This window comes from Coenobita brevimanus, chromosome 71 (genome assembly GCF_032717465.1).
Source record: "Coenobita brevimanus isolate Jiangsu-jjx chromosome 71, ASM3271746v2, whole genome shotgun sequence".
In the NCBI taxonomy this organism is placed as follows: Eukaryota; Metazoa; Arthropoda; class Malacostraca; order Decapoda; family Coenobitidae; genus Coenobita; species Coenobita brevimanus.
In genome coordinates this window covers 44,084,655-44,100,113 of record NC_137024.1, presented here as the reverse complement: position 1 = coordinate 44,100,113, position 15,459 = coordinate 44,084,655, and the positions used below count along the sequence as shown (strand labels likewise).

Sequence of the window (15,459 nt, the reverse complement as noted above, 5' to 3'; positions counted from 1 at the left end):
GGATGTGAGAAGAGAGGAAGAAATCAGTAGGATGGAAGTTGTGGATCAATGAAGAAAGTCAAAATAGGGAAAGCCCCAGGAATTGATGAAATGTTTAGCGAAATACTGAAGCATGGGGGAGAGATAGTAGTAGAATGCATCTGGAAGATGTGCAGATTGGCCTGGGAGGAAGGTAGAGTCCCAGAGGATTGAAAGTAAGGTATAATTAATCCCCTGTACAAAGGAAAAGGGGAAAAAGAAGTGTGTGGTAACCATAGAGGCATTTGTATTCTTAGTGTAATAGGAAAAGTATATGGTAGGATAGGTATTGACAGTTAGGGAAATAACAGAGGAATTAGTTGGAGAAGAACAGGGAGGTTTTAGGAAGGGAAGAGGTTGTGTAAATCAGATATTCATTTTTAGATCTTTAGTGGAAAAGTTTCTAGAGAAGGGAAAGAAGTTATATGTTGCCTTCATGGATTTGGAGAAAGCATATGACAGGGTGGATAGACAAGGAATGTGGAATATATTAAGGATATATGAAGTAAATGGGAAGTTGCTGAATGCCATGAAGAGTATGTATGAGGGTGCTAAGGCTGCAGTGCGTGTGGACAGTGAACTGAGTGAATTTTTCTATTCAAAGGTTAGATTGAAACAGGGATGTGTCATGTCTCCATGGTTATTCAGTCTATGTGGATGGGGTTATAAAAGAGATACAAGTTAGGGCAGTGGATGTTGGAGCAGTCCTAATGGGAGAGGGCAGTGTTTGGAAACTCCCTGTACTGTTGTTTGCAGATGATACTGTGTTGTTAAGTGAAGACTAAGGGGAGCTGCAAGGCTTGGTGAATGAGTTTGGGAGAGAGTGTGAGAAGCAGAATCTAAAGGTGAATGTAGGGAGGAGTAAAGTTATGGTTTTCAAAAGAAATGAAATCACAATGTACAGTGAAGTTGAATGAGGAGGAAATGGAAACCATATATGTGTTTAAGTACTTGGGTAGTGTGATAAGTAAGGATGGAAGTTTAGTGGGTGAAGTGCTTGAAAGGGTACAACAAGGAAGAAAGGTTGCTTGTTCTTTGAAAGCAGTGATAAGAAACAGGGAAGTGAGCTTGGAAGTAAAAAAGTCGCTGCGTGACAGTACACATATTGTGATACCAACTGTAACATATGGACATGAAGCTTGGACCTTCTTAGAGGGACGCAAGTCAAGAGTGATAGCAGTGGAAATAAGATATTTCAGAGGAGCATGTGGAGTCACATGGAGAGACTGACAAATGAGGAAGTGAAGGAGTGTTGTGGTGTGGATGCGAATGTGATGGAAAGCATTAGGAGAAATACACTGAGGTGGCTTGGCCATATGGAGAGAATGGAGAATGAGAGACTGACTAGGAGAGTGTATGTGAGTGAGGTGGAGAGGGGGAGAGGGAGGGGAAAGTCAAGGATGAGATGGAAGGATGGAGTGGAGAGGTATATGAGAGTGTAGGGTGTGAGCTTGGAGCAGGGCAGTGAAATGGCAGGGTACAGGGCAACATGGAGGTGATTTGTTTGTCTCCACCTCTTACAAGATTAAGGAGTCTGGCAATAGACAGATAGATAGACTTTTTGAAATCACTGATTTCAGGGCAGTACTATATTTTCTGAAGTTATGAAGTTTTACAGGAATGTACTGTGCCATTTCTGATCATATACTTTCCTTTCCACATTGTTTCTCGTCATCCAAACCTGTGTTCTTCTGTATTTACAGGTGGTGGGCGTGGCACCCCGGGCATTGCAGGTGAGCTGGGAACCACCACCTCACAATACCACTAATGGCCTTCTCTTGGGATATCATCTGGGTTATAAACTTCTTGGGTAAGCTGTATTACTGTAATTATTCAGTTTTAGTGAGTGAGAGGATAAAAATTTGTAAAGAAGAAAATGGGTTGAAGGGAAGGAAGACTGAAAAATATAGTAAAAGAAGTGAGACAAGAGAGTAATTAGTTCTAAAATGATAAGCAGGATAAAATTCCAAGCAGATGCTTTTGTTTTGTCAACAGAGGAGATGAAAGTGTGGGATACAACTTCAGCCGTGTAGTAGGTGTGGAGGGTAGTGGTGTGAATAATGCAAGGCTTGCTGGCTTACACCCCCACACCCGTTATTCTGTCGTGCTTCGTGCCTTCAACTCTAAGGGTGCTGGCCCTCCTTCAAACCCTGCCCTTGCCACCACTTTACAGGACAGTGAGTTTGACTGTGCTTGTGATAGTGACAAGCTGAATTGCCTCATTAACTGTTAGAAACACACTGTCTTTGATTATTTAGACATCAGATTAGATATGATGTATGGTAAGCTAAAGATAAAAGGTGGAACACGCTAATACAGGTATATGCTTATCCAGAATATGAGCATTGATAATGGTATACAGCTTAGTATGAATGATATGTGGACTTCAGCAGGAATTTATTTACAAATGTATGTTGTGATGCTGTTGTACTTCCAGAGCCTAGTGCAGCACCAGGTGATGTGCGATGCTCAAGCCAAACCTCGACCAGCTTGGTGGTGACCTGGAATCCACCACCACCAGCATACAGGAATGGTGACATTACCAGTTACCGGGTGGCATATTGGCAGGAAAATACATTGAGTGAGTGTTCTCTCAAACAGGATTTAGCAACTCTGTATTTGTAGATGCTGTCGATCAGCTTTTTAAGCTTTTATTTTACAGTAAAAGTCCTCTCATTCGGCATATTTGGGACCAAGCAAGTGCCAAAAGAGCAGAAACTGCTGGATGGCTGGAAAAAGTTGCCAAAAAGTTTCTGGCAATCATGGTCAGTCTAGCAAGTACAGTATTATTGTCAGCACTAAGCACTAAATTGGCTTTCTGTTTCATAAGGTTATATGTGGTGGAAGAGTTCACACCAAAGTCTTCCATTATCTTCTTCCTAGGAATACCCACCTCCAATTTTTTCAGTAATTCAGTCTTCTTTGTGACAGTCAGCACTGTATGGGTGCATTTTTTCACAACACCAGTAGGATTTCCACTAGTAGAGGCCATAGCACAACATGAGAAAGAGCTTTCTCATGTTGTGCTATGACCATGAAATAGCACAACAAAGTTTCCAAACTTTTGAAAGGTCCTGCTCACAGAGCCAGACGCTCATGAGTCATGATGGCCAACAGCGCATTCAGACATGCAGAAAGCGCTAAGGTTAACTTTAAAACAGGCTAAGCTATAAGTGAACTGTTTAAACACTCACTCTATATTGGATTTCAAAATGTGCTAGATATAGAAGAAAATCTAATATTTATTGGTGCTAAATTATTATGAAAAGTGCTAGATCTAGTGCCAACAGCTCCATAATCGCTGATCAGCTCACCATATGTGCCGGAAGAGCAGAGAACTTTTGCCATGGGACTATTATGAAAACCACTGAAAGACCGGAACTACTGGAAGACCAGATGCCGAATAAGAGGACTTTTTCTGTACTGTTTTTTTTTTTTACACACAAATAATGTAGTGTGATAGATAAATTGTACTGGATTGCCTACACTCAAGTGTCTTAACCATTTTACATAGGTAGTGATGGCCTGCTTTAGGGATAATTTCAAAATAAATTTTGCTACTGTAACACAGCAAATATACAGCACCGTTCTCAGCAGACATGGCTGTGTTGAGACAAAGTCCCTGCTTACTGCTGTGCTTTTGTGTGATGAAACAGAAAAGGTATTGCCCTTCTTCCTTTACAGTGTCTGTACAGTCACCTATCTACCTATTGCCAGACGCCTCAATCCTGTTTGCGGTGGCCACAACAAATCGCCTCCAAGTCGCCCTGTCCCCCGCCATTTCACTGCCCTGGTCCCAACTCACACCCCCCTCTCTCATATACCTCTCCACCCCATCCCTCCATCTTATCCTCGGCCTCCCCCTCCCTCTTCCCCCCTCCACCTCACTCACATACACTCTCTTCGTCAGTCTTTCACCCTCCATCCTCTCCACATGGCCAAACCACCTCAGTGTGTTCCTCATAACGCTTCCTATCACATCCACATCAACACCACAACGCTCCTTTATATCCTCATTCGTCAGCCTGTCTCTCCACGTGACTCCACAGGCTCCTCTTAAATAACTCATTTCCACTGCTCTCACTCTTGATTTGTGTCCTTCCAACAATGTCCAAGCTTCACTTCCGTATGTTAGAGTTGGTATCACAATACTGTCATGTAGTAACTTTTTCACTTCCATGCTCACTTCCCTGTTTCTTATCACTGCTTTCAAAGAACCAGGAACCTTTCTTCCCTGCTGTACCCTTTCAAGCACTTCACCCTCCAAACCTCCATCCTTACTCATCACACTACCCAAGTACTTAAACGTACTCACATTTTCCAATTCCTCACCATCCAACCTCGCTGTACATTCACTAACTTCACCTCTCTCAAAGACCATCACTTTACTCTTCCCTACATTCACCTTTAGGTTCCGTTTCTTACACACTCTCTCAAACTCATCCACCAAGCCTTGCAGCTCCCCTTCGTCTTCACTCAACGACACAGTATCATCTGCAAACAACAGTACAGGGAGTTTCCAAACACTATCCTCTCTCACCTGGGCCACTCCAACATCCACTGCCCTACCTTGTACCTCTTTTATTACCCCATCCATGTACAGATTGAACAACCATGGAGACATGACACATCCCTGTTTCAACCCAACCTTCAAAGAGAAAAATTCACTTAGTTCACCATCCACAAGCACTGCAGCCTTCGCACCATCGTACATACTCTTCACAGCATTCAACAACTTCCCATCTACTCCATATATTCTTAACACTTTCCACAATCCTTGTCTATCCACCCTGTCATATGCTTTCTCCAAATCCATGAAAGCCACATACAACTTCTTTCCCTTCTCTAGAAACTTTTCCACTAAAGATCTAAGAATGAATATCTGATCTACACAACCTCTTCCCTTCCTAAAGCCTCCCTGTTCTTCTCCAACTAATTTCTCTGTTCTTTCTCTAACTCTGTCTATAAGTATCCTACCATACACTTTTCCTATTATACTAAGAAGACAAATGCCCCCATGATTACCACACACTTCTTTTTCCCCTTTTCCTTTGTACAAGAGAATAATTATACCTGACTTCCAATCCTCCGGGACTCTACCGTCCTCCCAGGCCAATCTGCACATCTTCCACATCCATTCTACTACTATCTCTCCCCCATGCTTCAGCATTTCACCACACACTCCATCAATTCCTGGGGCTTTCCCTGATTTAACTTTCTTCATTGTTTCCACAACTTCTATCCTACTGATTTCTTCCTGTCTTGTCACCTCCCTCCTTCTCCCAGCCATTCCCCAGCCACTTATACTCGCATTACTGTACTTCCATCCTCTACGTTCAACAATTCCTTAAAGTGTTCTCTCCATCTGCTCACTTTTTCTCCCTTCTCCACTAGTAATCTACCACTTTTATCTTTCACTCCCCTGCTAACTTCACTTCCACCCTGTCTTACTCTTTTCACCTCTCTCCAGAACATTTTCTTACAGTCCCTCCACTTTACACAGTCACCTAATGGAGGGAAAAAAAAAAGGATTTTTGCTGCATAAAATTGTACAGTATATGTTGTCAAATGCTCCAATATAAACCAACATAGGTTCCATCCGGGCGGAGCAGCTTAATTACCCACTAAACCACCAGGCACCATAGCTTGGTTATGTTGTTACCACCCAGTGCAGCATGGAGAGCCGCCATTAGGTGGCCAAGGCCGACACATGCAAGCATGTTGGAGCCTTTAAAAACGAACGAAAACCCAGTGTAGTTAATGGTTTCCTGGTGTACAGGAAACCGTTTGGCTTGTCACTAAGTGTAGAGTCATCTGTAGACAGAAGGAAGAGGAAAGAAAGAAGGACATAAGAGGAGAGATGGAAAGAAGGAAGGAAGAGATGAAAGGGCAGCCACCGGTGAGCAGCACTACATCAAGTGAGTGGATGTATAAATGGAGATCGAGCTGGCTGTTTTTATATAAAGTTTGAAATTATATTTTTTGGTTGAGAAAATTCACAACATTGATAACACGAGAAACCAATTTCAGTATACTGCACCACCAGACATTAAAATTTCTTTGCTTACATACAGTATTATGAATTAAAAGCAGATTACATTCCTCCTAGCCAGTGACTCCATACAGTAGTGCTGACCAGAAACCACATGAAATGTTTGAGTTAGAAAACATTTATTTTACTGTGTCTGTTTAAATATCCGTTGCTTCTTCCTGGACGCCCCAGAAGACAAGGCTGGTGGGTCTGGTGTAATGACAGAGGGACAGCAGGTGACTCTGAAAGGACTACAGCCATGGACCAACTACTCAGTGACAGTAGCAGCTTCTAATGGGGCAGGACAAGGTGTGACCTCATCCCCCCTCACATGCACTACTCAGCAGGATGGTAAGTCATGCCCACTATGCTGGTAAGAAAAGATGGAAAGTGAGTTTGGAGGAGTAGAAACAGAAGATTAAGCTGAGCATACATGTTAGTAAAATAACAGTGTTAATGTTAAATGAAGATAGTATGAAGCAGTTGCTTGTAATATGCTGTATAACTGAGAGAATGAAAGTGCAGTAAAATGAACTGAAGAGTAGAGATAAGAGGTGAAGGGTTGTAAGGTGAGAACTGTTTTGCTTATCTTTGCGCTGTGAAGCTTTTGGTGTGCAAATGTACCAAAATGAATTATAATAATTATAATCTTATGCACAGCTTGCATATGAAAAGGTGCAGTTGATTTTGAAGGGTGGAGTGGTTAGAGAGAGTAGGCAGGTGAAGGCCCTGTGTCAAACTGTGACTCCTCTGATAGCCTGCAATGAGAGTGACCCTAGCCAGTAAATGAGAGAACTATCAAAGCTACAGGCTACAAAAATCACCTTTTAAGATTAAGAACTATAAGGTAGATGGTGTACGTCGTGGACAGCTTATGAAAACATTGGAAAGGAAGAAAGAGTTGTATGAGTCATATGTGGTGTAGTGGAATGTATAAAGAGAAATACCTCAAGAGTTTGTGGACATAGTTATGCACATGGATAGACTGCTGAAGAACCACTTTGGCTGTGAGGCTGGGGTCGTTTTGTTTTGTTTTGTTTATAAAGGCTCCAGCTTGCATGTGTGAGACAGCTTTGGTCACCTAATGGTGACTTTCCATGCTGCTTGATCTCTGGCAGCCTCCCTATTCAGTCCCATATCCCTGAAGTCACACTCTGTGACCTCATCCCAGGTCTTTTTCGGTCTGCCTCTGGCAACCCTATCCCCAGTGTTAACATTTCTCACTTCCTGCATCCAGTTGTCATCCCCAGTCCTCTCCACATGCCCAAACAGTCTCAATCTACCTCATCTCATCACAACACCAGTACACTCCAGTCGCATCCTTCCTTTTAACTCTTCCATCGTAAACCTAGCTACCCCAGGCCTCGCATTCAAGGATGCACTGCACATCCATCTAATTGTTGTTATTTCTGTATGTTTGAGCCTCTTCCTTTACTGCCCAGGTCTCACTGCCATACAGCAATACACTTCTAACACGTGACTGTAGAATAGCATGAACACATTAGGTAGCTAAAGAAGAGGAAAGTACAGTAGTAGTATTTATGTGAGAGAAGATAAGGCTGAATGAATGAGTATTACTTAATGCCTGAGTAATGATTGACAGTATAAGAGAACCATGTAAGAGCATATTAATTAGCTTGAGAACTTTTTCCATAATAATTTTCTTTCCATAAATTCTTTGGAGGTAAGAAGGGATTTGAGTTTGATACTAATTGATATATTTTTTTTTTTTAATCAAGCCCATCAATTTTTCTTTTAAGGTGGTAATACCTTGGAACTGTACTAAAATCAGCAGTAAAGCATGTAAATATGTTGGAATTAATGTGAAATGTGATGTATATTATTCCATGTTTACCTAATGAGCTGTTTTCCAGCAACTGTCACTTCATTGCAATGGTTGCTTTGTTCTGCCCTTTGTGTGAATACAGTGTGATTTTTGAAGCTGTCCCATAGTATTCACTGCAGTGATATGGCACTTCGTTGCTAAGAACTTCCTTCAGCAAACACCATGAAGCCCTCTGAACTTTTATTGGCTGTACTGTAACAAACAATGGCTGTTATATGAGTCGCAGTGGGATGCAGTACATGTGTTTCCTACCCTTTTTACTCCAGCCTGATCTGAAAGTGCTCTCTCCCCATTGTGATTGTTAAGTTGTACTAACAGACTATGGTAGTACTGTTCTAGTCATGAAGAAGTGCTGTGACAAGGATGTGAAATAAACTGCTAAAGCTATAGTAGTAGCAACCTTCCATGCTGTGCCAAAGTTCTAAGTCCACCAAACTCCCTGATAGCATTTTCATTTTAATGCCACTATTGTCTTTCACAGTGCCTGAGGCACCAGCAGTTGTTAAAGTGGTGGTATCAGGTCCACGGGCAGTAGTTGTATCATGGACACCTCCCAGCCGACCAAATGGACGAATTACTCGATATACAGTGCACTGGAGGGCAGGCGGGGGCAGTGGCACCCATACCCGGCGTGTTGATCCACAGTTGACACACTTGGCTTTGCATGACCTGACCCTTACCACACACCAGGTTAGTCTAATGGGTTCATAGTGGCCATGTTGTGAACCAAGCAGTATCAAGGGTCAGTCAGATGTTTCTATCTATCAATTGCCAGACGCCTCAATCCCGTTCGGGGTGGCCACTAACAAATTGCCTCCACATCGCCCTGTCCCCCACCATTTCACTATCCTGCTCCCAACTCACTCCCCCCTCTCTCATATGCCTCTTCACCCCATCCCTCCATCTCATCCTCGGCCTCCACCTCACTCACATACAGTACACTCTCTTCGTCAGTCTTTCACCCTCCATCCTCTGCACATGGCCAAACCACCTCTGTATTCCTCCTAACGCTTCCTATCACATCCACACCACAACGCTTCTTTATATCCTCATTTGTCAACCTCTCTCTCCATGTGACTCCACAGGCTCCTCTTAAATAACTCATTTCCACTGCTCTCACTCTTGACTTGTGTCCTTCCAACAACGTCCAAGCTTCACTTCCATACGTTGGAGTTGGTATCACAATACTGTCATGTAGTAACTTTTTCACTTCCATGCTCACATCCCTGCTTCTTATCACTGCTTTCAAGGAACCAGCAACCTTTCTTCCCTGCTGTACCCTTTCAAGCACTTCATCCTCCAAACCTCCATCCTTACTCATCACACTAACCAAGTACTTAAACGTACTCACATTTTCCAATTCCTCATCATCCAACCTCGCTGTACAATCACTGACTTCACCTCTCTCAAAGACCATCACTTTACTCTTCCCTACATTCACCTTTAGATTCAGTTTCTTACACACTCTCCCAAACTCATCCACCAAGCCTTTCAGCTCTCCTTCGTCTTCGTCAGATGTTTAATGGGTAATATTACTATATTTGCCGGGCCCGGTGTATAAGGCCGACCTGTGTATAAGACTACTCCCAATATTTCCATACAAAATGTTGGTTTAGAGGTATACTCTGTGCATAAGATGAGTACCAACTCTTTAGACACTGGGAGCTTGCTGCAATGCTGCCCCATTAACTCCAGTCCTTTATCACTTTTCCCACTGACCAGCGAAGTGATACTATTAACACGTTGCTAAGCAACAGAGCTTTTGGTTAGGTTTTACTTTATACCAGCTTCTGTGAGTTTTGCAGGATATCCAGGCTGCATGTGCTGCCTCTGACATCAAAATGGGTTATACATTTAATATTTGAGTATAAACTCATATTGTATTAAAAAAAAGTCATGTGACTGTGAATTTTATAAAATAGGTTAAAGGAAAGTTACATTTTCTTAGTCATCACATTAAGTGTCAGTGATTAAAAATCTTCAAAATCAGTATCATCCACATCTGCCATCATCAGTTTATAATCTTCATCCTGCATTAAATTTTGCAGATCTTCCTCGTAAGAATCAAACTCTGAATTCAAAGTTGTAGCTTCGGCATCGGCTTCCTCTTCATCATCCACCCACAAAATGTCATCTTCAGTGCCATCCACAGCACAGGATATTCCACATTTCTTGAAAGAGTTGATGCCTGTTTCCACAGAAATATCATTCCATGCCTTGATAATAAAATCACAGCTCATCCAGACTTAAAGCACGCATATTCCAACCACTTGTATACGGCTTTTTACCACTGATCATTCACTTGTTCCATTGCTAACGGATGCGGTTTATTCAGACAGACATCAAGTGGTTGTAGGACTGAAGTTAATGCACCAGGAATAACGGCAGTGTCACTGTTATTTATCACTGTTGGTAATAAGCCCTGCTTCATATCTGGCAATCCTGCACTCGGTGGTAATTTGTAAACAACCCAGCCAGTTGCTACCGAGACACATGGTGGTGTTCATGGCATGAGCTCAACAGACTGCTCATCTTTGTCACCACAGGATGTAGAGGTTAGGATTTTATACCCGGTATTTAGGACGATCCCCCAATTTTAGGCCTTTTCTTTATGGGGTTCAAGAGTCGTCCTATACACCGACAAATACAGTAACCGACATGTACATTGTATATATATATATATATATATATATATATATATATATATATATATATATATAGAGTACAGTACTAGTGTGTATTAGAGTGGTGCTGATGAATCTACATGTGGTGGCATTGTGCACCCTGGGTGGTGCAACTTCAGTTTTCACCCAGGAGCCAAACCTCATATTTCCCTGCATCTTGTAGTGGAGAGGACACTGGTCCAACCCTGGTGCTACACTCTACCACAAAAGGATGCCAGTTCCGTACATGGTACAGAAGCAGTTGCTTACTTGTGGTTGACAGGCATGCTTGGCCAAACAGACTGGGATTAAGCAACAACAACAACTGTACTGTGTTGACAGTGTTGTATGGGTGTGGCAGGTGCTGACAATGACTGCATTGTGCAGGTGTGGGTGACAGCTGCCACCAGTGAGGGAGAGGGTCCAGCCAGTTCTACAGTTTTGGTGAAGCCATCACATATAGGTGAGTTAAGTGGCTATGCTTATTGGTCTGACTGACTAGTTGCTTTCTGTGCAGGGGATGTACAGTTGGCCAAGAAGAAAGTGCAACCAAATATACTTAGTGTGTGGCGATATCTGGCAGCTGTTCCGTAGTAAACACTCGTATTTTTTCAATGGATCACTCAGAATCTACAACCTTTATAAGGATGCACGTGATTGGCTGAGGCGTTCAGTATCAGAAGAAATGTTTTGTCCCTAATTTATTACTGAATATTAACTACGTGGCAAGAAGTAATGTATACAGATGATGTCTGTGTACTAAATAAGCAAGCTGTAATAACAGTTATAGTAAGAATAACACGTAGCAGTGAGTACCGATTAACTTATGGTATTGTGTTAGCATTGAGAAAGGTATTTCAGGGGTTAGTTTCGAATGATTTTGACCTTTGAAGCAGCGGAACCTGTCCGAGGCACATTGTCTAATGGGTGTCGGTATCTATCGAGATGCAAAGTTTCCTTACGAAATGGGCTAGTATGAGACGTTAGGTAATTACAGTCGCTGTGAAAATTAGTGTATTATATAAATGATATAAGATTGGCCATTCAAGTTCAACATCACTAGCAATGCATATTTTGTAAATCGTTTATGGAAGTCTTATAATATTCCCTCAGTACGATGTCATTTATAATTAATTAATTTAGGTTACAGAAAGGTAAATTAAGAGAGAATAATTGCCCGCTCATCTAAAGGACCTACCTTAACTATTCCCCCTAGTATCTTTATTCATAACCGAATACTTGATGCAGTTTAACTACTTCATTGCAAAGTGATACTGACAGCAGCGAGTGTCCACACTATGAATCTGGTAGCACGCTACTTGTAGTGCTCCATCCGTGAGTAGTGGTCTCAACCCCGGGTAAATTACCCCCAGCGCAGTCATTGCAGTCATTCTGCATTTAAACACATTTTTCGTTATATATACGCTAGGTCCATTGTCTACATAAGCAGATGTATTGTTTGTGTATATTATGGCCAACGATCCAAAAGTATTTGGAATATAAAAAACAGATTGGGTAGGCTGCAATGCTCTAGTAGGACAACCAGGGATGAAACTCACTACCCTAAACCCGCAGCCATTCACCCTTTCTCCATTTCCCCAGGTCAGTGCACCTCGTCGCATCACCATCAATTCGACAACAGATATAACCTGACCACCTTGCATATTGTGATGTTCGTGTAGAAACTATAAACTCTTATTAGATGTTCGAATTTCAATATGATTCAGTGTTGTATGCCATTCTCGGCATACCTCTTCACACGACACGTTGTTCCCATGAATCCTTCCTCCCTTCTCATCTCACTGTGGTGTGGAAAGGAGGGATACCTTTAACAGTTATATATCCTCATGCCTGTCGTTGCATCCATATGTATTACTGCCGGGCATCATTTTTTTTTTTTTTTTTTTGCCATCACTTATTTCTAGTTAGTTCACGATACAGTAACTATTTTATGAAAAGGAGGGTTGGAATACCTAGGTAAGAAAGCTGTGAAATGACGAAATAGAGACGACGGAAATTTTCGGCATTTAACCTTACATTATACCGACACATATATGCTACGTACTGTTAATTATACGAGGTTAGCTAAACTGATATCGTCAGATAGGAGTTTGTGCTTAATAATACTCCGACCGAGAATATCCGAGAGCACTCTGACCGAGAATATCCGAGAGCTGTATCAGACACTAACACGTTCACCAGTAACGATTGGACTATATTCAAATATGTGAGATGATAAACTACGGAAACTAAAAGTGCTTTAATATCAGTTTATAATCACAGTAGTTGGCATCATAGCACACAGGAAGAGTCTAGCGGTAGCAGAATGTTTCGTATAATGGTCTAAACAGTGAAAGGCAAGTATTTTACCATGCATCAGAAGCATTGAATATAATCCAGTCTCTATTGTGTGAGTCAGAAATACTGATTAATGAAAGTAATTGATTAAATTATCATAAATATGTTGGTCTTCAATAGATAGGGAGGTTGAATCAATAGATGAGTTAATAAGAGCGTGCTGCCATGACGTGTCATTCATTGCCTCACATCATAAAATTATGTGATCAGAGATCCATAGCTCTCACCCACACCGTCATAACGCGTCATGGCAGCAAATAGAGAACAACGTCAAGGTGACAAACATGCCCTGCGAGGGAGGGTAGTGGGAATGAGAGATAGTGGCCTATCAACCTGCAATATAGCAGAGGAACTTGGCATTCACCGCACCATAGTATATCGCTGGCTCAGGAGGTGGGAGGTGGAAGGCAACCTGAGAGATCAACCTAAACCTGGACGGGTGAGAAAAACCACGGCAGAAGAGGATCAGATTATGAGAGTACAGTATATTGAAACCCATCCATTCAGCAACGCGTTGGCAGCTAGAGAACAGTTGAAGCTGGATGTGTCTGCGGAGACTATACGGCAGAGGATGAAGGAAATGGGCTATCGCCACCGAACACTACCGATCAAACCCAGGTTAACGGAGCATCATCGGGAATTTCGGCTCCAGTTAGCCCGGCGTTATGTGTAGGAAGGCTTGGACCACTGAGGGAGAGTAGTTTTCTCTGATGAGAAAACATTCAGCTCCACATCTCATGGGAAACTTCATTGCTGGAGGAGAGACAATACGAGGTAATATATATATATATATATATATATATATATATATATATATATATATATATATATATATATATACACACAGTATATAACAAGTGCGAACATACGAAATAAGAACCAAAACATGTCTTTATACATCATATAACATGTCTTCTAGGTATGAGAACATATACCAGGTAGCTCGTAGCGGTCATGTGTGCAACGTGGGGGGATGAATTTTCCTGTAGGGCAGGGGTTCTCAACCTTTTTAGTCTTATGTACCCCTTGAAGTCTTTCAGTATTGGTCACGTACCCCTTAGCCACAATGCAGCATCAGGAAGGGTAAAAAGAAATGCATGGTTTATTGACTTAGTTTATTAAGTTTAAATTGTGTTATATATGTGGAGCAGACAAACTTTTCAATTAATGTGAGTATGTCACTATGAGGTAGTGTTGATAGGAACTAGTTACTGTCATAGGGAAACACTATGTGACTGGCTGCTAGCATGCAATACATTTACTAAAACAGAACTATAGCAGACAGTTTTCGATCATTGTGACAGTGAACTAGTGCTGCTTGCAGCTAGTTGCAACTTGTAACTAGTAACAGTGATAGGTAAGTCACTGTGTGTGTGAATAGCATAAAAAAAAATAATAAAACAGAACTAAATCAGACATATTTTTCCAATAACTGTGACTGTGAGGTAGTGGTGCTATATACAGCTTATAACTAGTTACTCATGGGGAAATTACTGCGTGCGTGACTAGCGTCACTAGCATGAAAAAAAAAAAAAAAAGAATCAAGAAGGCATTGTGTTCCACTGACTGCGAACTAATGCTGATTGTTAAGCCTCGCAACTAGTTATTAGTAACTAGTTACTCATAGGGAAGTCAGTGTGTGTGACTGCATTAAAATACAAGTATATACTAATTCAGGGAGATGGTTGGGCCTGTTTCTTTGCTACCAACAAGTCAATCCTCAGCACAGGCTTTGAAAGAGCCACTCTTATGTCGTCTTTGACTGCAAGACGTGAACGTAACTTGTTTTTAATGAAACACAGTGCTGAGAATCCCTGCTCACAGCGGTATGTAGAAAGAAACCATTACCAGTTATTATGGCTGCAGTGTAGGCACATGGCTTCGTAGCCGCAAGCAAAATCCATGACAACTTAAACGAGGAAAAAAAATCAGACTACAAATACACTGGAAACCATGAAGCAGATCTCAACGTACCTGAGGGTGAGGGTAGTGAGGAAAGAGTGGTGAGTGGGTGACAGTGAGAGGCGAACAGTACGTCTCACTTTGGTACCTGTTCGGTACGCATGAGGAGAGACGTGATCGATAGAAAACGAGCAAGGGTGACTACTGTATTATGGGTTTGCAAGGTTGTGTGGCAAGTGTAGTCCAAGAGAGCTTTCTCTCAAATGACATAACTCCAAGAGTTTCCTTGTAAACGTTGTCACTTAGTGTCCTGGTTCTAGTGGAGGACACATCTAGCCTAGCACATGTAGGCCACTTTCTACAAACAGGTTTGCAGTTATTCAAAACCGAAGTATTTTGAGAAACATCACGTACCCCCAAAGTTCCTCTCACGTACCCCTGGGGGTACGCGTACCCCAGGTTGAGAACCTCTGCTGTAGGGGGTTGGACAGGTCACACAGACAGAGGATAGGTTCACTCCAGGTAAGTATTCGGAGATACTTGAGGAAATGATGATGCCCCCTGTCAGCTCCTACGCCCTGCCATATCCAGAGACCATTATAGTCATACAGGATAACAGCCCTGTTCACACAGCTAGGGTA

At 42.0% G+C, this 15,459-nt stretch overlaps 1 protein-coding gene across 1 annotated transcript in view; it reads left to right on the top strand.

The window, feature by feature from the left end:
* The window catches only part of LOC145406769 (cell adhesion molecule Dscam1-like), a 235,237-nt gene that overhangs the window by 185,511 nt on the left and 34,267 nt on the right, over positions 1-15,459 (top strand). The window contains exons 18-23 of the mRNA XM_080277865.1: positions 1,722-1,828; positions 2,014-2,195; positions 2,456-2,605; positions 6,245-6,400; positions 8,377-8,585; positions 10,946-11,021. Coding sequence (XP_080133991.1) covers positions 1,722-1,828; positions 2,014-2,195; positions 2,456-2,605; positions 6,245-6,400; positions 8,377-8,585; positions 10,946-11,021 — 880 coding nt within the window. The remainder of the gene's footprint in view (positions 1-1,721; positions 1,829-2,013; positions 2,196-2,455; positions 2,606-6,244; positions 6,401-8,376; positions 8,586-10,945; positions 11,022-15,459) is intronic.